We start from the raw sequence: 25380 nt of genomic DNA, 5'->3' as shown, positions 1-25380 counted from the left end.
TATCGGAAGTGTGGAAGGAAACTGCAAACCACAGATGACGCTCTAAACCCTCAGTGTGGAACTTTATTAGGTGAGGCACAGTAGAGAAAATCCTTGTTGTAAAGATTACTTAATGGACTTCTGGAGCCTGGGGAAGATGGGGCTAGAGTGAAGGGGAGTTTGAGGGGTCCTTGCCAGAAACATCTGTGACTGTCAGGGGTGAAGGGCAAGGGAGCCAGTCTTAGAAGTGGTATGCCGGTGGACTGGGGAATGGTGACAGTTCCTTTCTCGGGGGCGGTGGCCAGTATGGGACCTCAGGGGTGATCTGGGGATAGGAAGGGAGAGAACTGGGTTAGAGCCATTGGGAGTGGTGCAAAGATCCCCCACGCCTCTCTGCTCTGGGATGGGCAGGGTGGTCATTAATATAACTAGTGTTTCACAAGGTGGTTTCAGGAAAGGGCACTCAGGGATCAATCTCAGGGTTGGAGATCTAGGCTGGTCTTGGATTTGAGGTTCAAGCTGGTTTGGGGATTGAGACTGAGGTACTAGTTTTCAGATAGAGCTCACGACTATTCTTAGGGTACAAGAGTCTTGGGACACTGACTGGGATTTAGGATTAGGCTCATCTCAGGGTCCTTAGCTATAAGAAATCTTGACAGACTGGTCCCGAGTTACCTGTGCCTAGGTCACCGCCCATAGAGCTGCCGCCTGAGGTTCCATGATATGGGTCGCAGGTGCATGAAGTTGCAAAAGCCACCTTGGGTACATTCCCTGAGTAGAGGATAGATGGATACAGGAAACTTTCCTCACTGAGTGTGTTTGAGCCTTCCAGCACACACCCAAGAGTCTGGGACTCTGAGTGTCTGTCCCACCCTTAAACTACCATACCCCATTTCATACTGCTGACAGCATGACTCCTGAAAGTCGGTGACAGGAGACAGCTCAGCATGCACAGCCTGACCGTTGAACCAGAGGTTATTGAGTTCAGCCACTGCCCCCTCTGCATCTTCATCCTGCCAAAACTGGAGAAACTGGGTGGCTGTCAGCAGCAGAACTTGTGATCTTCAGGGAACTAGATAGTAGCTCTGAGGCTAGACAGGATTTAACTTAGTAATGGACCTCAAACTGTGAAGTTTCAGTGATGGTCACCAGGCATTGAAATGCTTCCATTTCAGGGCTGGGGAAAGGGGGGCTGGCAGCAAGCACCTTGACATAGACATTGTCCACGAGGTGGTCCCCCAGGCTGTCACACACATTCATCTCTTCAATCTCCCCATACTTCTCCTGCAGTTCTGTGAACACTTCCTGCATAAGACAAGGAGAAACTCAGTTAAGCTGGCAGAGGAAATCCAACCTATCCTGGCTGACTCTCACCTCAAAGAAGTTATCATAGTGTTCCTGCACCTCTACATCGCTCATGTGACCTGGAGGTGGGGAGCAGGGTGAAATCAGGAGACGTCCTTCCTGCAAGGCTGTCTGCCCTGCTCCTGTCCTGTCTAGTCCCTTACTCACAATGAGATCCATCTGCGGTTTGGGCGGTGTTCTGTGATTCCGATATAGGTTGAGCAGCACTATGGTCTGAACAGAATTTAAAGGGGGCGGGACCTGAGCTCGGAGGGCAGGGCTTCATGCAGAGAGGGAAGTACCCAAGTTTGGGAGTGGAACCCTGCACCAGAGAAGAACTCTAAGCATCATCAGTGCATCAGCGGTGCTTGCCCCTTAGAAAGAGGTGGGGGAGGACCTAGAGACAATAGACCGCCCAGAGGCACAGTCTGTCATAGGGGGGTGTGGCCAAGTCTCAGGGAGCGGGCGTTGAAAGCTAAGGGGAGGAACTTGCAGAGAGGGCCTACCAGAAAACAGCCGGGCGGTAGGCTGGACCTTAGAAATACGGAAAAGGTGGGACCTAGTGATGATGGACAGCAGAAGGGGAAGAGCCTGAAGGTGGTAGCCAGCCGGGATCCGAGTTCGGACTCATCTGGCTGAAAGTCGGTTTATTGTGAAGCCGGGAGTGTTGGTCCCCGTGCCGGCAGGCCCCGATCTTAAAGTAAAAAGAGCAGTTAACCCTGGAAGAGGTGCAAAGACAGTGGTGAATTAGGGGCCGGGAAGGTCGGACACCCCAGAAACACCGTCCCCAACCGTCCGGCTACCAAGGACCAAAGCCCTAGCCCCCAATTCTCGAGAGGACACTCCCTGCGCCTGTTCTCACTTGTCCTCATTCCCGAATATCAAAACTAAATATTCAGCCATTTTCACTCCAACCCTGTAGCTTGCCCGATCCTTACGTCACTTCCGGCACTTAGGAGCGTTGGGAAGTGTAGTTCGTCTCTGCCTCCGCACGCTTATCACGCGCTCACAAACTCCCTAGTGCGCTTGCGCATTGGAGGTCCGCGCCCCCCCTTCCACAAACACCGCCGGGAGGTTCCTGAATGCGCATGCGTACAGCGTTGCCTCTCCAAAAAGAAAGAACTACAAACTCCAGCGAAACCTGCGGCACCTCTCGCAAACGTCCGTAGTTGAAAATACCAAAGGCATCCAAGGTAAAGGAAATAAACTCCACTGGTGAGTTTTGAGTCGCTTCGCGAACCCCAATAAATATAAAGAGCTTCGTTCACTCGTCCTGCTTGCTAAAGGGAGCTGTGTGCCCTTCTTTCATCAAACCCACATCTGCATTTGTCTCTGATTTGTCGTAATAGGGGCGTGGCTGTTTGTGATCTCTGCATCTGTTACTTGGGTCTTGCCCCGCAGACCCTTAAGAGGACCCGGGTCTAGCGCAAATATGAACTTGGAGCGGGTGTCCAATGAGGAGAAGTTGAACCTGTGCCGGAAGTACTACTTGGGTAAGGGCCAATCCCTGAGGGTCTCGGGAGAAAAGAGGGGACTGAATTAGAGCGCTTGAGGGATAGAGGGCCTAGGGGCTTGGATTCGTGGGTCCCTAGGGGTAAAGCAGCTGGAAACTCCGACTCCTGGATCTGAGAGAAGGGAGCATCAGGGTCCTGAGGAAGGAGGAAGTTGAGACCTCATCCTATAAGAAGTTGAAGAATCAGATTCCTGGAACCCAGGGAGGAGCCAGGATCCCTGAGCCCCTGACAGCAGCGATCTCCCGTTGAACTAGATCTTCTGTGTGGGCTTTGGTAGAGATCCTTATTGCTTTATAACCCAGTGTGGATTATCTTCCTAGGTGGGTTCGCGTTCCTGCCTTTTCTGTGGTTGGTCAACATCTTCTGGTTTTTCCGAGAGGCGTTCCTCGCCCCAGCCTACACAGAGCAGAGCCAAATCAAAGGCTGTAAGTCTAGGGCACAGAAGAAAGGGGAAGTGGGGGTGGGGGGTGGATGCTCCAGAATTCGGGGATCTGGGAAAGAGAAGAGAGGGACGGTCAGGGTGAGTCCAAAGAGCATCTGGAGGCCAACCCTCCTCATTCCTGTTCCCCATTATAGATGTCTGGCGCTCAGCTGTGGGCTTCCTCTTCTGGGTGATTGTGCTCACCACCTGGATCACCATCTTCCAGATCTACCGGCCCCGCTGGGGTGCCCTTGGAGACTACCTCTCCTTTACTATACCCTTGGGCACCCCCTGACAACTTCTCCACAGCCTGGGGACCTGATTTCTCCCTGGATGGGCTCCTCTGCTTTAAGTTCACTTTCAAGCCCCAAAGACATGTGTCCATCACCTGTCATCTCTGTTGACATCCCCAATAAATAACCTTAACTTTTGATATTGACTTCCTGAGATCTTTGGACGTTGAAGCATAAAATGATCATTAACATTCAAAAACATTTAGTGAGTGCTTACTTTGTATCAGGTTTAGTGCTTCACACATTATATGCATTTTTCCCCCCCACTGAAAACTAATAACCCTCTGGAATAGTAAATTTCCTGTTCATGAACCCTATTTTACAGATGAGGAGCCAAGAAACAAATAACATGTCCACTTCTAGAGGGTGCTATCCTGTAATGGTGGTTGTGAATTCAAAAACATATGACTTTCTGGGCAGAGGATGTGGCCCAGTGGTAGAGCATAAGCCTAGAGTGCATGAGGACCTGGGTTTGATTCTTGGCATCACAAAACTAAACAAAAATATGAATTTCCTACTCTGGGCCCCAATATGCTCATTAGAATACAAATCAGGATGCTACCTCCTAGGAGTTTATCTAGGCCAAGACATGTGCTAAGTGGAAATTTTTCATTCTCTGAAGGAAGTGTTGTCTGCAGCAACAGAGGTGTTCAAGAACTTTCTCAGAGAAGCCTTCTTTGAACTTCCTATTTAAAATTTAAATTCCTGTCTTGCTCCCTGTTACCATTTCAAGCTATATTCTTTCTCTTATCATCAATCATTTGGAATATGTTATCTGATTATTGCCTATCTTTCATCCTCCAAAAGATAAGCTCCATTAGGGCAAGGAGTTTTGTTCACTGCAATTTCCCCAGTGCCTAATTATTTGCTAAATGAATGAGATTGTACCTGAAGTTAACATGTAGCTGGGCATCTAACTAGTGCTCCGGAAGAGGAGGCCACTCTAATTTAAGACTAGTGTTCCTTTTAGGAACCAGAGGGACTCCTACGGTTAGTTAAACCCTGTAAATAAGTAAATCGGTGTTCCCCAAACCTAACACTACAACTCCCCAAAAGCCTTGCGATGTCGGAGCTTTGGAGCTTTTGTTTCCCACCGCGCCTCGCGTGGCGAGGGCGGCGTTACAGATTGAGTCTCGGGAGCTAGGACTACACCTCCCAGGAAGCACCCCGGGTTGTCGTTGGTTTGTTTCCGGAAGCGGCAGCCCAAAAGGTGGGACCTAAGGCTGGGAGCCGTGGGGGCGGCAGCTGTCAATTGGCCAGCGAACGAAATTGACGACTTGGCTGACTAATGGGAACAAGAGACTGTGGAAGGGGCCCACCCACAGAAGGGGAAGAAGGGAGGCGGCGGCCACTGCTGCAGTCGCGGCTGGACACTGCTCAAGCTGGAGGGCCTTCCGTACACGGAGCTTACCTTTGACCTCTCCCCGCTCGCCTCTTGCCTTGATTTGTGACACTAGGCACTTTGGGGTTTTTTGTGACCCAGCTAGCCAGACTCCGAAGCCAAACCATGTTCCCGGTGAAGGTGAAAGTGGAGAAATCAGGTGAGAACCCAGAGATCGGGGGCCTGAAAGGGAGCACTGTGCTGTTCAGGGTATTGGAGGTCTGCTAGGCAGGAGTATCGCGAAAAGGCGGCTAGGTGACTTCTGCTTGCAGCCCATCTGACAATCGCGATATCAGGCATCGATCATTCCATCCCCGTCTGTGCTGACAGTAGCTTTGAGATTGAATGGTGGTGGTTCAGACAGCTGGTTTGGTAAGAGGAGGGGATTTTCAGCCGGTAACTGAGAAGGGCCCTTTTCTTGCCCCCACCTCAGTTTCTCCGATTCCAGCAGTGGTCATGTGTCAGGCGTTGTGCTGTGAATTTGAAAAATAAGGACTCTTAACCCTCACAGTCACTATATTCCAATAACCCTAGGAATAAGGAAGTGCATTGGATAGGGAAACAAGCTCAGACAGAAGAAGTCATTTTGGATTGGGGCAGAGCTGATGGGAATCCAAGACTGCCCTGATAAAACCAGTGGGGAAGCAAAGAATTCAAACAAAAATATAATAGTCGAATGACATCCGATGAATATTATTAAATATAGAAGACAGGAGCTGAGTTTGGTGGTGTAGTTCTTATCCTGTGGAGGATAAGAGAATCACTTGAGCCTGGGAGTTCAGGGCCTGCCTGGGCGATATAGCAAGACTTTGCCTTTTAAATCTTAAAGAGAGAAGTTAAGGAGATCAGGAGTGGGAGTGAGGCAAGGTACAGCAGAATGCTATGAAAATGATATTAGAGGGAACTGCCAAACAAAGGAAGTAGTTTTGAAGAAGGCCTGAAAAAGGCCCAGAAATAGAAGCCTTACCTGGTGAGTTGGGGGGACAGTAGGGAGACCAAGGGGGCTGAAGCAGAGTGAGGTAGAGAGGAGGTTGAAGCAAAGAGGTGTTCAGGGTTGACAGATCTTGTGGGCCCAGGTGAGGACTTAGGCTTTTGCTTTGAGAGAAATAAGGATCCAAGGGAGGGTTTTGAACTCAAGTGGCTTAATAAAGGACCTTTCCAATGCCAAAAAAATATTCAGACCCCTTAGGGGTCTGAACACAAATGATGGTAGGGGCTAGAGATAGACCTGTGAACTCCAGACTGAGTGAAGACTCCACCCTCTGGGGGGCGCTGTGGAGTCCTGGAGGATTCTAAGCTGGGGAAAATCAGGGTCTTGTTTTTGATTTTGATTTTGGAAGTTCCCCTGGCTACCTTGAGATACTGAGGTTAGGATCCCAAGGAAAAGAGAAGACAGGACCAGGATGGGCAGGATAGAAAGGGTGAAGGAGGGAAGACACTCAGGAGGCCAAGTGGTCAAGCCATGGGGTTAGAGAGCTGAGGCCAGTGTAGGGCCCGGTGCATAAAAAGAGCACAGGGGATGTCCAAGGGGAGGTGTCTTAAGTTGTAGGATCTACAAGTTGAGATTCAGGAGAGAAGCCAAGACTGGGACAGAGATGTGAACATGATGCAAGGCTGTTTGCTACAGTCTCAGCTGCCCCAACCCCCATCTTCAAACTGTCTCTCCTCTAAGGGATGTTGGGAATCCCTGTATCTCTCAGTCTCTGCCGGCTGTACCCTTTTAGCATGCCTGGACCAGGCAATAGTATTGGCTCTGGTGGAGATATACATACAGAGGTGACTTCTGCTTGGTACCCTTTGCCCCCAGAGTTGGAGATGGCCAAAGCCCGGAACCAACTGGATGCTGTTCTGCAGTGTCTGCTGGAGAAGAGTCACTTGGACAGGTTGGAACCTGGTCCAGGGTGGGATCATGGGGCTGGAGCTCTGGCAAATTGAAACTCCTGATCCTGGGTGGATCTGGGTGGGACCCCAGAGGCTAATTTTGGGAGAAAGGTGTCTCATGGGGAAGCCATTTGATGCAGTCACACACACACCAGGCCCTGGGAACCCTGAGCCAATAGTTCTCTTCTGCTACTAGGGAGCGGCTGGACGAGGAAGCTGGGAAAACCCCCTCAGACACCCACAACAAGTAAGCTGTTTTATAGGATCTGGATCTGAGAATGTGGTGGGTAACTCCTTTCCGCATCTAGTCCCTGGCCACTCTGCCTGCGCTTTCTCTGATACACTCCTAACCACACTACATATACAAAAACTGTGACAGAAGCAGTTTAGGTCCCCTCATGGTTGGCATCTAGAACCCCACGGTATGAGTGGGACACAAGACTCAAGGGGTCCCAGGGTGCCCTTTCAGGGGGTTTGGAGCAGGCATTTGTTTGAAGGTCAGCCTGCTAATGCCCTGTCTTTCCCCACAGAGATTGCTCCATCGCAGCCACTGGCAAAAGGTAAGGTGGCAGGGGCCCCAGCCAGTGGATGTGGTTTCCAGCCCTCACCCCTGTCTTTACACTTCCCTTCCTCACACAGGCCATCTGCCCGCTTCCCCCACCAGCGGAGGAAGAAGAGGAGGGAAATGGATGATGGGCTAGCTGAGGGAGGGCCTCAGCGATCCAGTGAGTGGGCAACCCCTAGAGGGGGTGGGCTGGGAGCCAGGGGCTACATAAGGATGCTTACTTACCTCCCACCCCCACCACCCCAGACACATATGTGATCAAGCTGTTTGACCGGAGTGTGGACTTGGCCCAGTTCAGTGAGAATACACCGTTGTACCCAATCTGCCGAGCCTGGATGCGCAACAGCCCCTCAGTGCGCGAGCGTGAACACTCACCCAGCTCACCACTGCCCCCACTGCCCGAAGATGAGGAGGTGGGATGGGTGGTGGGCCCCAGCCCAGCAGCCAGGGAGGGCAGTGGTTAGACAGGCTCAAGGGACCCACCCCAGGATGACAGGTATAGATGGGGTTTCCTGGGCTGGGCAAGGGTAGACAAGGGTTCTTAAGCTGACAGGAGAAGACAGGTATCCCTGGAGCAGACAGAGCTGACTTCCAGGCTGTTTAAGGTATCTGTCCTTCAGATATGAGTCCTGCAAGTATAGATTTCCCAGTGAGCCCCTTAAGTCTATTGTCTGGGAAAGTCAAGAAGGATAAAATGTGTACTCCCAGCCCTTTGCTCTGATTCTCTTGGGCCTGGTATGGGGTATTGTATCTCTAGGGTTCAGAGGTCGCCAACAGCAAAAGTCGTGATGTGTACAAGCTGCCTCCACCTACAGCCCCTGGGCCACCTGGAGATGCCTGCAGATCACGAATTCCATCCCCACTTCAGCCTGAGACCCACGGCACACCCGATGATGAGGTGGGTATAGGAGGCTGGCCTGAGGCTGTGGGTCATGTTGTGGGGCTCCAGTATGTACACCTGATCTCTATCCACACAGCCCTCTGAGCCCGAGCCTTCACCCTCCACACTCATCTATCGTAACATGCAGCGCTGGAAACGCATCCGCCAGAGGTGAGGTTCCCCCAGCTGGCTTCCCCCCATGACCTCTTTTTCCATTTACTGAATCCTCGCTCTACCTCATCAGGTGGAAGGAGGCATCCCATCGGAATCAGCTTCGTTATTCAGAAAGCATGAAGATCCTCCGGGAGATGTACGATCGACAGTGACATTCCCAGCTCCTCCAATAAATATCCCCCAACCGTACACTAGCGTGTGTTCCAGTCGTTTCTTCCCAGCCCAAACAAAGCAGTTGACAGTGCTGTAGCACATTTATTGGGGAGTGAGCCTAGGAAAGAATGGGGGCATGGGGTGATGGGTCATTTGGTGAGGGAATGAAAGAGTGGCCACTTGGTTGGATCCTGGAGGATGAGGTGTGGAGGGACAAAGGGACTGGAGAGTTCTAGTTAACTGAGGAGGGGGCCCGACACATCTTTGGGGAGGTTGGGGGGCAACCTATACAGTTTTGAGTTTGCAGGTCCTAGTTGGCCTGGGATAGGTGTCCCAAAGGTTGGGAATCAGAAAAGAGCTCAAGAGTCTGGGTGGCTGGATGAGGTTTCAAGTCAAAAAATGGGGTGGGGACACTGGAGTGTCTGCTTTTAGGAAAAGATCCAGAGTATTGGGGCATAGCCCTAGACTGGAGTGGGAGGTTTGCGGTCTGGGCCGTTTGGGGAGGGGTCATGCCTGACCAAGCAGGGCTACATACATCATAATCCGGTGTCAGAGTGTGTGTATGTGGATAAAATTTTTTTCAGCAGTTGGAGGGAATCTTGAGGGGATATAAGACAAGAAAGTGGAGTCATTGCTAATGGAGTCTAGGCTGGGATCTAAAAGCTGGACGGGGGTGTCATTGGAAGGGTCAAGGCTATTAAGGTTGGGTCTAGGGTGAAGGGGTCAGGACGGAATCTTGATTTGGATGGAGGGACTGTCTTGGCGCTGGGACTTCTGGCTGGGCGGAGTCAGATCGGCTTTAAGAAAAGGAGCCTAAAGCGGCACCCCTCGCAACCACGGGGTTCAGGCGTGCCTGGACCTCTATCTGGCGGCAGGCGGTGGCGGCAGAGGGGCCTGGGACGACGCAGGTGCAGCCTGGATGGAGAGGACGCCCTCAGGGGACAGAGCCGAGGTCACGGCGGCAGGATCCACGCCCGGTGGCAAGCGGTAGCGACGGTGGAACTCGCGAGCGATGAATCCGTGCTCGTCCTAGAGGGCAGAGAGGCTTCAGCTGGCCCGCCCCTTCCCGCAGGCGCCCCACCCCTCGCGCCTGCGCACGCCTTCTGCTCCAACCCGCCCGCGCTCACGGGGCGCTCTTCATGGCGCGCATGCACCTCCACGTGTTCGCCCACCACCTTGACAGCAATTTCCTCCGGCGAGAAGTGCTTCACATCCAGCAGCACCGAGAAATGACCGGGGTCTGTCGGCACCTGCGAACAGCGGGCGCGGGGCCGGGTGGGACTGTCATCAGAAGGGGCCGGGATCCCCAGACCCGGCGAGGCCCCACCCCTGTCGGCTCCATAACTACAGCTGACTCTGGGGAGTCCAGTTCCCTAATGAGAGTCAGTGAGGACCTCGTAACCCACTATAACGGGTATCCTCCCATCCCCTCTAATCACTGGATTCCCCTCACACAGAGAGTGATAAGGTTCCCTTTTCCTGCAAGGTCAGGTCCGAAGCCATCCTAAGGCGAGAAAGCTTGTCCCTTCCCCCAGTGTCAAACTCCATAGTCACTCTGCCCCCGCCCCAGCAGTCCTAACTCTCCACCCCCGCCAGAAATTGTCAAGATGCCTCTAACCACAAGTTTCCAGAGTCCTTCTAAGCCCTCCAACTCGGGTCACCTAACCTCCTGCGCTCCCAGCAGTTTCTGGTACCCTTCCCCTGCTTCAGGGTGGCCAAGATGCCCTTCATCAAATCACAGGATCCTTTCTCTCCTTTACCTCTCCAGGAGACATCCGGGGAAGCACACACAACCTCCAAACTAACAACAACAAAACTAACAACCCTGCAACCATTCAAGAATCACTGCCTGCCCTTTCCCCCAGATTCCCTGGTCACCGGCATCCTTCAGAGCCAAGACTCCCCTCCGAGCGACCCAGCCCTTCCACTCCCCTTAGAACTACGAGTCAATCCTCCCACCCCCGCCCCTTCTGAGTGATGGGGATCTCGAACTCTCTTCAGCAACCCGATTCCAAACTGAGGGAACTCCAGAAACCCTGGGTGGTCGCACTCTCCACTACGCTCAAAGTCATCCCAGCACCCCCTCGGGGTGACCCAGACCTCTGGCTTTGAAAGTGGTCGAGTTGCCCCCTCCCCCGTGCCTGGCACCTGGGCGGTGGGCAGCGCCACGCTGGGGGCGCGCAGGTAGTAAGGGGCGAATGCAGCAGGACAGAGCGCAGCCAGCTCCGCCTCCAGCAGCCCCTCGCCGAAACGCTGGTCAAAGAGGCGTCCGGGAGTGGAAATTCCCGGCAAGGGGGCCGAAGCGCGACGCAGCCAAGACGGCTGCACAGGCACCGGGATTTCCATCTTGTTCCTCCACCGCCGCCCTGGATCCCGCAGTGCCCCTGCATGCACAGGCGCTGATTTATAGTGCGTCTTGTGCCGGCCCCTCCGCGGGCCTCTCGGGGACACTGGGACCGTGGCCAGATTCGGCCATTAAGAGCCTTATTTAGAAACCCCAATAATGACTTGGCTATTTATTAAGCGCCTGCTGGATGCTTGGAAAGGACGCCAGGAAAATGTCATTAAGATTCTTCAGTATCTTGAAAGGGAAACTAAGGCTAAGAGGGCGGAGCCTTGAAGAGTATGGAGAACACAAAGTAGCAGTTGGGACCCAGAGACGAAAAGTCCACCAAAGAGTTCTCAGTTCTCTTAACCCACCACCACCCAGCTGGCAGCTCTGAGGATGACGCAGATGGAGGTCTTAGGAGCAGATTGCTGGAGAATGCAGTAGCCGGGCCAGGCTGTCAGAAGGACACAAAACAGACCCTACCCCCATCTTCAGCCCTGCCTTGGGCCCAGCCCCCCAGCAGGCTGGGCCTAATTCTGTGCCTCTGACTCAGCTTCGGGTACACAGAGGCCCGGGGGCGTGAGCACTAACACTCCAGTCTGGCCCCCCAGGGGCCTCGCGCTGGGGCCCGAAATAGCTCATTTTGATCCCGCTACCTGGGCCAGGAGCCCGGGCCTGGCAAGAGGTGCAACAGCTGCTCTGCAGCAAGAGGGAAATTGTTGGATGACCATCAGGGCGGTCTGACTGGCCTGATGGAGGTTAGAAAGGAGAAAGAGTACCCGATTACCCTTTCAACGGGTAGAACACATTGGACTCGGGCGGGGAAGAACTTTCGGCTTCCACAAGAAGGGGCGGTGTGACAGCAGGACTGCAGGAAAATAAGAATCCTTTAGAGCGCCTCCAACTCCAAGCCCATTCCATTGGTCCACAGTCTTGCCAATTATTGCTGTACGCTCCAGGTTGTCCAATCAAACGCGGTCTCTCAAGCAGGCCAGCGTTATAGACAGTCGGTGAAACACCTCCCATTAGCCCCTTTCCAACTTTTATTTTCCTGTCTCTCATTGGTCGCCTTGGAGGCCGCTCTCTTCCAGAGCGGGCACTCCCAAAGAGGGGCGGGGCTGATGGAGCATTGCTAAGCGACAAGATGCGCACTGGGTTTGTCGGGTGAAGAAGCGGAGCTGGCACAAGCGCCCCAGAGTAGCTGCAGGATGGACCGTGGGTGAGGCTGATTATTCTTCCCGAGATCACAAGAGGTTTGGGAAGGGCTGAGGGTGAGGGTAGCACCAGTTTATGCTACAGTCCAGAGTGTCGGGTTCAACCGCATTAAAACTACAACTTCCAAGATGCTCCACAGCCTTTGGCCGCCCCAGCCTTGGACTTCACAGTCCCCGGTATCCCTAAATGCCTTATGTTCTTTTCTCTGAGTACCTGTAAAGGATTATTTCCCTTAAGGTCTTCTAAGAAGACATGGAAATTGAGTTTTTAAATTTTGAAATTGCCCTAGACACCCAAGGGTGTTGTGTTTGAACTTTCTTGGTTAGGCGGAGCCTAGTGAATCATGGGAATTGTAGTCCATTTCCTAGTGTCCTCCAAGGGTTTATGGGAAATGTACGGTGTACGGTCTAGTCCCGGGTCTTTTGTTGTTGTTGTTCGTCTTTTGTTTGTGTTTTCTCTACCAGGTATGGGGTGGTGGGGGGGGAGGGGCGGGAACTCAGGTGTTTTAACCACCTGAGTTACAGTACCCAGTCTTTTTTTTTTTGGAGACAGGGTTTTGCTAAGTTGCAGAGGCTGGACTGGAACTTGCGGTCCTCCTGCGCGTAAGCACCACCATTCCCAGCCTAATCACGGTTCTTAACCGTGGGAAATGTTTAAGGAGATAGAAATTATAATTATCCTGATATGATCATTATACATTGTCTACTTGTATTCAGTTATCACACTGTACCTCAAAATGTGTACAATTAGTGTGTGTCAAAAAAAAAAAAATTAAAACAGGCCGCAGACCACATTTTGCCTTTAGGCTGCAGTTTTTAAAAAATTCACCTGGGACAATGGGAAAAAGATAGGATGCCTAGCCCCACTTCCTGATATTCTGATTCTGTCAGGAGTAGGAACGGCTTGTTTTTAATTTTAAACACGCCCCCACCCCCCTCCCACCCCCACCAAAAAGTGGATCCAGAATTGAGAACCACCAACAACTGGTTCCTAGGTTTTTCTGTGGCTCTCCAAAGGCTCATGGGACTCGTGGCTCCACTATCATTATCTTAAATGTGCATCAGTGCTTCATGGGAATTATAGTCCATCTCTTCCAGGAATCCATGAGAATTGTCTGTTCTGCCCTCTTCTTCCATGCTCTGCCTTCCAATCCCATTCTTTCCTTGCAGCCTGTCAGTTTTCTCCATCCAAGAAAGCCCCTTTGGAGATGCTTCCCTGGGTGGAGGCCACGATTGGCCATCCCAAAGCCAGACCTGGCAACCCAAGGTGAGGACTGCCCACAGAGAGTAGTACCTCTAGTATCGAGGGAAGGAAGGCTTATATGGAGAGATGGAGATGAGACATTAGGAGAAAGTCCCTCCTTACCTCCCCATAGCCTTCCCTTGTACAGCTCTCTACTGCTTATATCCCCCATCGTTCCCCGAATCACCTGAGGTTGCTAACAGTGATAATATTGTGGGATTTGCTTCCTCCCCTCTGAACTGAGACTTCACGTGTATCTTTGTTTCCTACAGGAAGGACCCTTCGAACCTCACTTTTTTCTTTTTGTGTCCTCCCCTATCTTAGACTCTGAGCCCATCCAGGTCCCAGAGATCCAAGCTCCCACGAGCTCCTAAGGCTGCAGCCAACTCCCCTGAACATTTGGAAGAGTCCTGGCCATCCAGTTCAGGGACCTCTTCCCCATCCAGCACCACTGAGAAGGCCTCTCCACCACCTACCCTGATTGACAGTGGGGATTCAGTGATGGCCAAGTAAGTACCAGAAACCCTGAAGGGAAAGGAGAGTTTGGGTCAGGGGGAGGGAGAAGGTAATAATCATCGAAGGCAGACTGTTTATACAGTGCTCTTATAGGGCCAGGTGCTTCATGTGTGTTATGGAGGGCTCTGAAGTTCAGCTGTGTGGGTTCAAGTCCCAGCTCTGTCACTTACTCTCTCTGTATGATCTTGGCCTCAGTTTTTTTTTTAATCTTTAAATTGGGGATATTGATAGCACATACCCCTAGGGCTATTTTGAGCTTTCAGTGAGTTACTATATCAAATGAACACTTGAATTTGTAGGTTAAGGATCAGCTGCTGTAATAAAGAGTCTAAATTAATTATGGCTTGAACAAGTTTGCATTTATTTCTCCCTCATCTAATGGTCCAGGCAGAATCAACAGGGCTGATATGGCAGCCTCTGCTTGAGGTGTCAGAGATATGGGTCCTTCTGTCTTACTGCTGTTCCATCCCTGGACTGTGTTCTTTCCTTCATGGACCAAAATGGCTCCCAACTGAATCGACTTTCTAGAATTGCATCTCTTCATTTCATGTTTGTCAAGTATCTAGTCATGAGATCACAAGTCACATGGCAAATGTAGTCCTTAGAAGAAGTGACTACGTATCCAACAAAAATTGCATGACTGGGCCCAGTGTATTGTAACTCAGTGATAGAGCTCTTTCCTGGCGTGCAGGAGACCCTGGGTTTGATTCCCAGCACTGCCAAATAAATAGATCAAATAAAATTAACACATAAGAAAGGAAAAAAATATTGAAAGACAACTACTTGCCTTTAGTGGTTAGATGGAAAGCAGGGTTTTGTTGATTCTGTGTTGTTTGGGGGTTTTTATATGTGTATGTGGTACTGGAGGTTGAATCCAGGTGTCATGCATACAAGGCAAGTTCTCTGTCACTGAGATACATGCCCATCCCTTCTTTATTTTATTTTGAGACAGGGTGGCCTCAAACTTGGGATCCTCTTGTCACATCCTCCCAAATATCTGAGATTAAGGTGTGTGCCACTACCATGCCTAGCAAAAAGCAGGTTTGGTTTTTGTTTTTATGCTGGGGATTGAACCCAGAGGCATTGTACCACTGAGCTACATCTCCAGCCCTTTTTATTTTTATTCTTATTTTTATTTTCAGACAGGGTCTCACTAAATTGCTGAGTCTAGCCTCAAACTTGAAATTCTCCTGCCTCAGCCTTCCAAGTCACTAGGATTATAGGCATGTGCCGCATGCCTACCAGCTACCACTTGATTTTAGAATGAACATAGCTTAATCAGATTTTTTTCTTTTCCTTTTTTTATGTGTTCTTACGTGACAGTAAAATGTATTTTGGTATTTCATACATACATGGAGTCTAACTTCCCATTCTGTGGTTGTACATGATGTACAACCAGTTACTCTGGTTGTGTATTCATATAGGAACAATGGGAAAGTTATGTCTGATTCATTCTACTCTTTCCCGTTTCCATCCCCTCTCCCTTCTTCTCACTCACCTCTGTCCAATCTGGTGAACCTACACACACACACACACACACACACACACACACACACACACCCCTATTGTGAGTCAGCATCCTCATATCAAAGAGATCATCCGCTTTTGATTTTTTGGTATTGGCTTATTTCATTTATTGGGATAGTCTCCAATTCCATCCATTTACCAGCAGATACCATAATTTTATTCTTCTTTGTGACTGAGTAATATTCCATTGTATATAAGTACCACATTTTCTTTATCCATTCATCTGTTGAAGGACACCTAGGTTTCATAGTTTAGCTATTGTGAATTGAGCTGCTATAACATTGATGTGTCTGTGTCGCTGTAGTGTGCTGATTTTAAGTCCTTTGAGTACAAACTGAGGTATGGGATAGCTGGGTCAAATGGTGGTTCCATTCCAAGTTTTCTGAGGAATCTCCATACTACTCTCATAGTGGTGGAAACCAATTTGAAGTCCCACCAGCAGTGTATGAGTGTACCTTTTCCTCCACATTCTCCCCAACATTTATTGTTACTTGTGTTCTTGATAATTGCCATTCTGACTAGAGTGAGATGAAATCTCAATGTAGTTTTAATTTGCATTTCACTGATTGCTAGGGTTGTTGAACATTTTTTTCATACATTTGTTGATCGATCTTATTTCTTCTTCTATGAAGTGTCTGTTCAGTTCCTTAGCCCTTTTATTGATTGGGTTGTTTAGTTTTTTTTTTTTTTTTTTGAGTCCTTTATACATACTGGAGATTAATGGTCTGTCTGAGATGCAGGTGGCAAAGATTTTCTCCCATTCTCTAGGCTCTGTCTTCATATTCTTGATTGTGTCCTTTGCTGTGAAGAAGTTTGATACCATCCCATTTATTGCCAATTGATTTTATTTCTTGGGCTTTAGGAGTCTTGTTGAGGACTATGGTTCCTAAGCTAACATGATGAAGATTTGGGCCTACTTTTTCTTCTATTAGGCACATTGCCTAGGTCCTTGATCCACTTTGAATTTTGTGCAGGGTGAGAGTCAGGGTTCTAATTTCATTTTGTTACATATGGATTTCCAGTTTTCCCAGCACCATTTGTTGAAGAGGCTATCTTTTCTCCAATGTGTGTTTATGGTGCCTTTCCAGTGTGAGATAACTGTATTTTTGTGGGTGTTTCTCTGTGGCTGCTATTTTGTACCATTGGCCTTCATGTCTGTTTTGGTGCCAATACCATGCTGTTTTGTTACTATAGCTCTGTCGTATAATTTAAGGTCTGGCATTGTGGTGCCTCTGAAATAAGTTATTTTTAAATTTTTAATATTGTGGTACTGGAGATTTCACCCGTTTTTTAGCTCTCCTCACATCCCCTACCTCCCATCCTCTAATGCTTGCAGGTATATAAACAGGTTCCGCCAAGCTCAGCCCACAAGTCGAGAGGAACGCCAGCCTGTAGGCCCAACCCCTGATGACTTTTGGTGGCTTCGGCCAGAGTCTCCAGATCTCAGCAGTCAGCATGCAGCAGGTACCTCCTTGCGCCCATCCACCCCCAGCCTAAAATCCTTCCTGATCAATGACCCCAGCAACCACTCCTTCTGGCCCCTTCACTCAGTTGAGGTTTCTCATCAGGAGCCCATGAACGGAAAGGAAAACTCAAAACAGCAATTCTCGCTCCCAAGGTGGCCAGCGCATCCCAGGCTGAGGCTCCACTTCAGGAAATAAAGCAGGTGACCTCCTCATTCACTCCCTCTTCTGTGTGCCTCAACTATCAGCACCAGTCCTGAGACAGAATTAAAGCCATTCCCCAATTCAAGGAAGCTTAAACCTTAAAAGGAAGATTTTTTTAAAAAAAATTTATTTTGTTGAGTGTAATTGCAAGCTCCAAAAGTAGATGCTTTTAGGTGTGGCCAGATCAAGGTGTTTTGGACAATATTAAGAGGAACTCAGCTTTTTTGGTTTTGTGTTCCTCTGCTGGGTTCTATCTCAGGCAGGCTTTCCCCTCACAGTAGCCAACATGGCCTCCAGCAGCTTAGGCTTCTGAGTACTAACTCAGCGACTTTAATGGAGAGTGGAGCTTTTCCATTAGCTCCATCCCAAACCCCAGGACTCTCTCTTATTCACCCATCCTAAGTCAATTGCTGTGAACCAGAGGATAGAATGCTTTATTTAGTCAGGTTCCCTCAGGAAAGTTGGTTCAATCCTTCAACAGTAGTGACTTGCAAATGAAGGGTGTGGATCCAAGAGGAAATCTGGGTCTCTATTCCCTGAGGAAATTGTAAGCTGCCACTTGAGGTACCAGGTGGAGTAGAAACCTGCACTTGAGCCCTCTGTCCAGAGCCCTTTTCCCAGCAGCCTTTGTGGTGGGGAGTAGCCTCTGACCCCTCTCATCCCACAGAGGCTCAACACATGGAGCTCGTCGCTGCTGGACCTGGAGACGCTAAGCCTGCAGAGCAGAGCTACCAGGCTGCTCAAACGCAGGTGCTTCCCCTACCTCCTCACCCTTCCCACTGCTCCAGCCACAGCCAAGCGCACTGCCTCGGAGACATCCAGTGCCTCACTTCTGCCTTCCCCTTGCAGCAAGGCCTCCATCTCCTCCTCCTCCTCCTCCCTCAGCCCCAGTGATGCCAGCAGTTCCTCCTTCCCAGCCAACTCAGATGGCCTCTCTCCCTTTTCCATGACCTTCATCCCTGACGCCAGCAAGGGCTCTGGCTCCAGAGCACCTGGTAAGTGGTGAGAGGCAAGGATTGAGGGCAGCCTGGGTTCAAATCCCATCTGCTGCTTACCCGCTGTGTGACCTTGTCCTCTCTGGGCCTCGTTTCCCCAACTATGAAACAGTAGTGACAGTTCGATCCCTCTCCTCCAGGTGTGGTGAGGATGAATTGAGTTCACTTAGCACAAGTCTGTCAACAGGAGCTGTCATAGCTGGGTATGGGGGTGCACACCTGTAATCTCAGCAATTTGGGAATCTGAGACAAGAGAATTGCAGGTTCAAGGCCAGCCTGGGCAACTTAGTTGAGACTCTGCCTCAAAATTTTAAAAAGGGCTGGGGATATAGCTCAATGTAAAGCACCCCTGAGTTCCATGCCCAGTACCAAAAACAAAACAAAGCAGGAGTTATCATGAGTGTGAGAGACCTAACGTTCTTTCTGCAGTGCGGAACACAAGCTCCAATATCAGGCGGCTTTTTGCAGATTCGGTACCACATTGATTTAACAACAGAATCTGACCTATGAGGCTATTTGTAGTCCGTATTGATCACATTTAGCGTTAATACTATACATAATTCTTGGTGAATGTATATTACATTGAACCATAGGGAATTTTCATTTTTATAAATAAAAGATAGGTGAATATTGCCATTCTGTATGGTTCCACTATATTTCTTTTTTGGGGAGGGAGGATATGAGGGATTTAACCCAGGGATGTTTTACCCCATTGAGTTAAATTCCCAACCCTTTTTATTTTTTATTTTGAGACAGGGTCTTGACAAGTTGCCTAGGTCCTCACTAAGTTGCCCAGGTAGGCCTCAAACTCAATCCTCCTGCCTCAGACTCCCAAGTCACGCTCCAGTGCCTGGCTTGGTTCCACTATATGTCAATATGTTTGAGTCTGATATATTGCCTCAGACCCATGTCTATGCTATACATATATCATGCAATTTGGCTAAAGTATGCAAACTTTGGAACTCCAGATCAATTTCAGAAATGGGATGATAGACCTAGGTTACTATTACTACTGTCCCAATTGTTACTGTTATTTTGTGCTCAGAATGCTATCTTGGTCTCACAGGGGTCCCCTGATTGGGTACAAGTAAGCAGAAGTTAACAGAGGTGTTCATGCATGTTGCATGATCCTACCCAAGGACTCACCTATCCAGTTCTTCACTCTTTCTAAGCTTTGTCTTTTATTCATCTCTCCCTCCTGAGCCTCAGTTTTCTCATTTGTAAAATGGGAATAAAATTAGTACCTACTTCATAAGTTATTTTGCAGTTAAATTTATTCAACTCATTTACATATTGAATCCTACCATGTTTGAGGCTCTGTGAATAGGATTGAGGATTTCACAACAAACTATGAATACATGGTCCCTCCTTCAAAACCTTCACGGCATAGTGGATGTGGAACAGAGAATCACCACATAACCCTCCCATATATAAGTAAAACATGCAGAAATGAAGGATAGGCAGGAGAGTACTGTGGAACTAGAAGTCAGGGAGGGCTTCCAGAAGGTGCTAGCTAAGTGGAAACCTAGATGAGGAAGGTGAGATGAACAGAGCCTTCTAGCATATACAACTGACTGAAGTGAGAGGGAGCGTGGTGCAGACAATAGACCAGAAAAGGCAAGAGCCAGGATCAGACTAGCATAGGAGGGAGAGATTGGCAGGGCACCTTGAATGCTGGGCCCTGGAGGCATGGGGAGGCATCTGGTTGTAATGTTTAGATTGGAGATCCTCAAGAGAGGTTGGAGCATGGAGAGGATGAACTTTCTTGGGTGTTAGCAGACTTCCTCTGGCTTCTGTCTATATCCAGTGAGAGAAGCTGCTGGTTTGAAGTGGGCCAGAACTGAAGAGTGCAGTGGAGGGAAGTGTCCAGGTTAAAAGTAGAATTGTAGGATGTAGTAGGGGTGATGGGGGTGGTTCCTCCGCTCTCTGTGCAGCATCAAATGATAGGGCTTCTGAGAGATCATGGTAGCTCTACTGATAGGACAAATGAAATTATGCCCAGGGTGGTAGAAATAATGTCTGTTTGCCCAGTGGAACAAAAATACGCCCTGCCCCCCCCTTTTTTTAGGTATAATTAGCTTGCTGGCAAACAAACCTTATTTATTTATTTACTTTAGTTGTAAGTGGACACAACTACTTTTATTTTATTTTTATGTGGTGCTGAGGATCGAACTTGGTGCCTCTCGTGTGCCAGGCAGGTGCTCTACCACTCAGCTCCAGTCCCAGCCCCCTGGCCCTGTCCGTAATCATTACCATTTCCCCAGTACATAGTTGGGGACTGGGACAGGGCACAATAAACAGTTCTTTTTGCATCGTGTCTCAAATATTGATTGCACTGAGCTCTATTCTTCACAGTAGGGCAAGGGTAATGGACAAGACAGACAAAAATCACTCTCCTTACATAACTGGCATTGTGGAAGGAGAGACAAACCATAATTAAGCTAGAAAATACCATTCAGTATGTTAGAAGAGGGTAAGTGAAAGGAGAAAAATGAAATAGGACAGAGGACAGGGAATAATAGGGCTGGTGGTTGTTGCACTTTTGAATAGGGTAGTCGGGGAAGGTCTCACTAAGAAGGTAACATTTGGACAAGACACAGAGCAGGAGAGGGAATGAAGCATATGATACATGAGGGAAGACCAGTCCAGACAGAGGGAACCACCAGCACTCAGTGGCCTTTGCCTTTGACCAATAGGGAGGTACAGCCAGGGCAGTGTTCATAACCAGGAAGGCCCTGGATACTCAGGTATTCACAACCTGCCTCTGGCTGTGAGTCGGGCACAGATTGGGAGGACAGGAGAGCAGGGGTCCCAGGCAGGAGCCGGTGGCAGTCACTATGATAGTCCAGGTGGGGTGAGTGGGGCTGGACCAGGGTGAGGGCAAAGGAACTGTTCAGTGCTGTAACCCCCATATCCAGAACACATCTGCATGGCATATAGTAAAAGCTCAGTAAATATTCATTGGATGATTGAAGAACTGAAAAATGATGGATGGCTCTCTCCTCTGACCTTGCCCCCTCCCCACTTCCCACTCCAGAGAGGAGCTGGCATTACTGAACAGCCTGTCTGAACAATCTTCTGGCACAGAGAAGAGTGTCTGCACAGGCTGTTGTTTGGTGGCTGATCACCTGACTCCTACCTCTCCTCTGTTTCCCTCACAGCAGCCCCGGTACCAGCCCAGGCCCCTACCCCTGCTCCAGCCCCAGCCCCAGCCCCAGCCCCAGCCCTCGCCTCCCCCCAAGAACCCCTTCGGCCAGAGGATGACATTTTGTACCAGTGGCGGCAGCGGCGGAAGCTTGAACAGGCCCGAGGAGGTGAGGGGGATGGAACCTGGGTGCTGCCCCGGACCCAAGCCCTCGGCACTCGGGTGAGTTGGAGGAAGGGGGAGACAGGGGATTGTAGGACCCTCTACCCTCTTCCCCACCCTCTTACACCCCTCTTCCCATCTGTCTGCAGCCCTCTCCTACCCCTGCTGTGACAACCCAGCCTAACTGTGACCCCATGGGAGGCAGTGTGGCCCAGCGTGGTCCCCACGAGGCCTTGTATGTGGAGAGGCCTCCTGTTCCCCCAGGGTCCTCTCCACACATCATGTGGGCCCCCAGCCCCTATAGCTTCTTCTGGGCTCCACAGTCCAGCCCCTGGGTATCTGTTGCGACCGTTCCTCCCACGCTGCTGGCTGCCACACAGGCTCCCTTGGCCTCTACCCTAGCTACCCCCGTTCCCACTCCGGTACCCTCAGCCTCCATCCCAGTGCCCTCAGCCTCCACCTTGGCTCCCCTGGCCTCCACTCCCATGCCCCCCACTACCCTCCAGGGCCCGGGCCCTCCCTCCCCTGAACCAAGCAGCCCTGCCCAGCAAGAGAAGCTGGGCCCCAAACCTCGGAGGTCCAGAGCTCTGCGCCCAGAAGACTCTGGCGAGGGGCCTGACCTGCAGCTCAGGGGCGCCTTGGGTCAAGTAGTGACAGCTCGGCTGTTCCCTGACTTCCTGGAAGACACACCCCCTCGCCTTGAGGGCCCACCTCCAGCGGCCACTGAATCTCAAAAAGGCAAAGTCACACACCCACAAGCCAAGGTTTCGCCCCCTTGCCCAGAGGTCACGCCCGCTCCCTCTGACCCTCACTGTCGGTCAAGGGCCCGGGCTCGTAAAGCCAAGGCCACGCCTGCTCCAGTGGGGTCAGTGCTTCAGAAAGTTAAAGCTACTTGCTCTGCTGAAGCCGAGTGTCCACAGCCCAAGGCCCCACCACCTCCAACTGAGGAGGCGTCCACACTCTCCAAGGCTCCGCCCCCAGAGTTCAAGGCGGGGCCTCTTGAGGCCATGGCCACGCCCCCACCAGGGGACCTTCAGCCCCCAGCAGAGGACTTGCTCTCCCAGGCCACGCGACTTCTGGAGGCTGCAGAAGGTGAGCGCGTTGCTGGGGCCTCTAGGATCTTGGCGTCTGCCTCCTTGGAGTCCTGTGCCCCAGAACTCACTCTGTACCCACCCACCCAGACTCAGATGGCAGCGAGTTCCAGGAGGACCCCGTGCTGCGGGTGCTAAGAGCTCAGAGGGCAGAGCTGAGGCTGCAGAAGAGGTAACTCTCCGTCACTGGGATCTGTGACACTGAACTCCTGAGTCCTCTGAGACCCGGGCTGGATACCCGACCCCCACCCCATCTACATTCCCAGAACCTCATCCACTGTTCCAGACCTGATCCTGAGCTGCCTCTACTTCGCCTTCTCCAGGAAAGTGGATTCCCAATTATCCATCCTGTTGGACCATGCTGAAGACCCAGGATCGTGGTTGCCTCCAGCCAGGTCACCCGCAACATCATCCCCACGGAGGCGGCTGCGCAGGGAAGGAGTCTCTCTTGAAGCTAGACGACTTTGAATTGTATACAATCTATTTTTCCCAATGAAACTTGTTTTTCCAGGTTCCTCTTTGTCTCTGAGAAATGGATTATTGTGAAATGGCCAAGGGTTGTGCCAATTTAAGGAAATGTCCCTCCCTCTCTATTCTGACCACTGAATCAAAATTTATTTTCTGGTTTCATCTGGGCTGGGGAAGTCTGGGCAAGTCTGAGACCTAATTTATCTGACTTTAACTCAGGAGTGGATCTTTTTGTCTCAGATGGACAAAGGGACTGTCCTCTAGGTATGAAGCTAACTAGGGTCACCCAAGCATTGACCAGTAGTCGATATCCTGCTTGTGTCAGCCACAGCCTTTGATGCAAGTGATCCTTCCCTCCTTGAAGTACTTCTTCCTCTGCTTCCAGAACCTTCTCATTACCTGTTGGCTCTTGCCTCTTTATTGCCCCAACGTGTCAACTTTGGTGTCTCCCAAGGCCCTGGCTTTGACTTACCTATCTACACTCTCTCCTAGGTGCTCTTGTCTAGCCTAATGGCTATAAACTCCATCAATATTCTGATAGCCCCTAAATTTCTATCTCTGGCCTAGAATTGAGTTTCTACATTGCGTTGCCTGCTCAACATCTCCACCCAAAGGTCTAAGAGACTTCTCAAATTCCATAGGTCCTCAAATTCCTGAGCTCCCAGCCTCCCCGCTAAACTTGCCTGTCTTTTTCCTCAGCTCTGCCCTTTTAGTTGACAAGCCAAAGCCTTATAGTTGACCTTGACTCTTCTTTCTCTTCCACCTACAGTCAGTCAGAAAATTCTGTCATTTCTAGCTTTAAAATTGTCCAAAATTTAACCCTCTTCTTCCACTGCCCTCACCTCAATCTAGGCTGTCACCACCTCCTACCTGGACTATTGAAAACTTATTATTAAACATATTGGGGCTGAGGTGGTGCTCAGTGGTAGAGGACTCACCTAGTACCTGTGAGGCACTGGGGTCAATCCTCATCACCACATGAAAATAAACAAAAGTATACATACATAGAGTATAACTTTTTAAAAAATGTATGTGTATTTTTTGGGGGGGGCAGGTACCAGGGATTGAACTGAGGGGCACTTAACCACTGAGCAACATCCCCACCCCCTTTTTATGTTTTTATTTTGAGACAGGGTTTTGCCAAGTCCTTAGAGCTTTGCTTAAGTTGCTGAGGTTGGTCTGGAACTTGTGATCCTCCTGCCTCAGCCTTCTGAGTCACTGAGATTATAGGCATGTGCCACCACATCTGGCTTATGTGTTCTTTGATACACTTGCCAGGAGGTAGTCTACATTCCTTCCCTTTGAAACAGCCACTCAACCAATAGAGTACAGAGGAAAGGATGCAGCTTAACTTCCAAAACTCAGAAAAGATGATATCATCCATTTAGTTTCCTTTGGCTCCCTCTCTGATCCTTGTTTTAGAGTCCATGTTTAAAAAAATAAACCAAACTGATTTACCATGCTGGGGATGGATTACACACTTATCAAACTCAGTGAATTTTATTGTAGGTACAGATTTACCACAAAAGAAAAATAAAGATATGTGTGCTTAAATATTTAGGGGACAGTATACCAACATATGCAATTTATTTTAAAATGCATCAAAGATTAATTGAATTGATGAATGAATAAAGTAACAGATGTGAGATAAGACAAATAAAATGAAATGTTAATGGCAAGATCTAACTGGATATGTGGATGTCCTCTAAAATTTTTCAATTTGCTATAAGAAAATTTTTATAATAAAATGATGGAGAATATATGACCAAGATTGTTATATCTGTCTATAAAAAAATAAAAGGTGGGTTAGGATGGATTTCTAACAGCAGCTCTGTGTGTCAGAAACATGATTTCCTGACTTTTTGAACAAACCATACATTTAAGGGAAATAGACGAGGATAATAACTGTTTAGACATAAGGAGAAATAAAGAGATGTTTATAGTAGCAGAATCTGGTCTAGTTGAGAGAGCTGATTCGTAAAGAAATACACTTAAGTTGAGCCACTTAAGAATTAGCTAATTCACAAGGGACTACCATAATTACTACTGCTGGGTAAAAAACTAACCCCAAATCTTAGTGGCAGAACACAATCATTTCATTATGCTCATGTATTCTGTGAGTCTGGAAATTTGGAAAGGACAAAGCTGGGAATAGTTTATCTCTGCTCTCTTCCCATGAAACTCAAGAGGTGGCTTAACAGCTATGGGACGGAATCCTTTGGAACTTCTTCATTGACAATCTGGCACCACTTCAGGGCTCAGAAAACTTAAAGACTAGACTCATCTGGGACTGTTGACTGTAATGCTTATATGTCCTCTCCATTGATTTGGACTTCCTCAAAGTATGGCTGCCTCAACATAGTCACACTTCTCAACAGGATACTTCACGGTTCTTTGTGTGTGTCACTGGCGATTCAACCTGGGCCAGCACTGATCTA

General features: G+C 49.6%; 5 protein-coding genes across 14 annotated transcripts; 3 read left to right on the top strand and 2 right to left on the bottom strand.

Annotated features, from left to right (window-relative positions):
* Window positions 1-167: 167 nt before the first annotated feature.
* On the bottom strand, window positions 168-1869 carry U2AF1L4 (U2 small nuclear RNA auxiliary factor 1 like 4). Its single transcript, XM_081274012.1, has 6 exons — window positions 1492-1869; window positions 1354-1403; window positions 1186-1284; window positions 868-1001; window positions 655-750; window positions 168-304 (listed from the first exon to the last, which is right to left on the bottom strand). Exons 1-5 carry the CDS (start codon window positions 1607-1609, stop codon window positions 666-668), a joined length of 486 nt encoding a protein of 161 aa, XP_081130138.1. The 5' UTR covers window positions 1610-1869; the 3' UTR covers window positions 168-304; window positions 655-665.
* A 514-nt stretch (window positions 1870-2383) lies between these two features.
* PSENEN (presenilin enhancer, gamma-secretase subunit) lies at window positions 2384-3691 on the top strand. 2 transcript variants are annotated; one of them, XM_081274013.1, is made up of 4 exons: window positions 2384-2516; window positions 2673-2816; window positions 3158-3262; window positions 3414-3691. In XM_081274013.1, the coding sequence occupies exons 2-4, from the start codon at window positions 2756-2758 to the stop codon at window positions 3551-3553; spliced, it is 306 nt and encodes a 101-aa protein (XP_081130139.1). In that variant the 5' UTR covers window positions 2384-2516; window positions 2673-2755; the 3' UTR covers window positions 3554-3691. The 2 variants fall into 2 exon arrangements, with proteins under 2 accessions (XP_081130139.1, XP_081130140.1); XM_081274014.1 differs by having other exon boundaries at window positions 2401-2538.
* Window positions 3692-4801: 1110 nt separating this feature from the next.
* LIN37 (lin-37 DREAM MuvB core complex component) lies at window positions 4802-9353 on the top strand. 2 transcript variants are annotated; one of them, XM_081273512.1, is made up of 9 exons: window positions 4802-5092; window positions 6740-6815; window positions 7010-7060; window positions 7344-7373; window positions 7453-7538; window positions 7625-7791; window positions 8194-8276; window positions 8356-8429; window positions 8503-9353. In XM_081273512.1, the coding sequence occupies exons 1-9, from the start codon at window positions 5059-5061 to the stop codon at window positions 8550-8552; spliced, it is 651 nt and encodes a 216-aa protein (XP_081129638.1). In that variant the 5' UTR covers window positions 4802-5058; the 3' UTR covers window positions 8553-9353. The 2 variants fall into 2 exon arrangements, with proteins under 2 accessions (XP_081129638.1, XP_081129637.1); XM_081273511.1 differs by having other exon boundaries at window positions 4815-5092; window positions 8136-8276.
* HSPB6 (heat shock protein family B (small) member 6) lies at window positions 8668-10991 on the bottom strand. Of its 4 annotated transcripts, none has more exons than XM_081273515.1 (3): window positions 10686-10991; window positions 9761-9835; window positions 8668-9614 (listed from the first exon to the last, which is right to left on the bottom strand). In XM_081273515.1, exons 1-3 carry the CDS (start codon window positions 10929-10931, stop codon window positions 9447-9449), a joined length of 489 nt encoding a protein of 162 aa, XP_081129641.1. In that variant the 5' UTR covers window positions 10932-10991; the 3' UTR covers window positions 8668-9446. The 4 variants fall into 4 exon arrangements, with proteins under 4 accessions (XP_081129641.1, XP_081129642.1, XP_081129639.1 ...); XM_081273516.1 differs by having other exon boundaries at window positions 10734-10988; XM_081273513.1 differs by having other exon boundaries at window positions 9713-9835; window positions 10686-10981.
* A 147-nt stretch (window positions 10992-11138) lies between these two features.
* PROSER3 (proline and serine rich 3) lies at window positions 11139-24731 on the top strand. 5 transcript variants are annotated; one of them, XM_081273507.1, is made up of 11 exons: window positions 11139-12133; window positions 13299-13395; window positions 13696-13880; window positions 16751-16878; window positions 16983-17080; window positions 17749-17831; window positions 17931-18076; window positions 21238-21443; window positions 21533-22475; window positions 22565-22646; window positions 22798-24695. In XM_081273507.1, the coding sequence occupies exons 1-11, from the start codon at window positions 12123-12125 to the stop codon at window positions 22940-22942; spliced, it is 2124 nt and encodes a 707-aa protein (XP_081129633.1). In that variant the 5' UTR covers window positions 11139-12122; the 3' UTR covers window positions 22943-24695. The 5 variants fall into 5 exon arrangements, with proteins under 5 accessions (XP_081129633.1, XP_081129636.1, XP_081129635.1 ...); XM_081273510.1 differs by lacking the exon at window positions 11139-12133 and adding an exon at window positions 12182-12305 and having other exon boundaries at window positions 18051-18076; window positions 21890-22475; window positions 22798-24731; XM_081273509.1 differs by lacking the exon at window positions 11139-12133 and adding an exon at window positions 12182-12305 and having other exon boundaries at window positions 17967-18076; window positions 21890-22475; window positions 22798-24730.
* Window positions 24732-25380: the final 649 nt, after the last annotated feature.

Source organism: Spermophilus citellus, assembly GCF_964194105.1.
Source record: "Spermophilus citellus genome assembly, chromosome: 18".
Taxonomy (NCBI): domain Eukaryota; kingdom Metazoa; phylum Chordata; class Mammalia; order Rodentia; family Sciuridae; genus Spermophilus; species Spermophilus citellus.
This window is presented reverse-complemented; position numbering and strand designations above follow the sequence as displayed.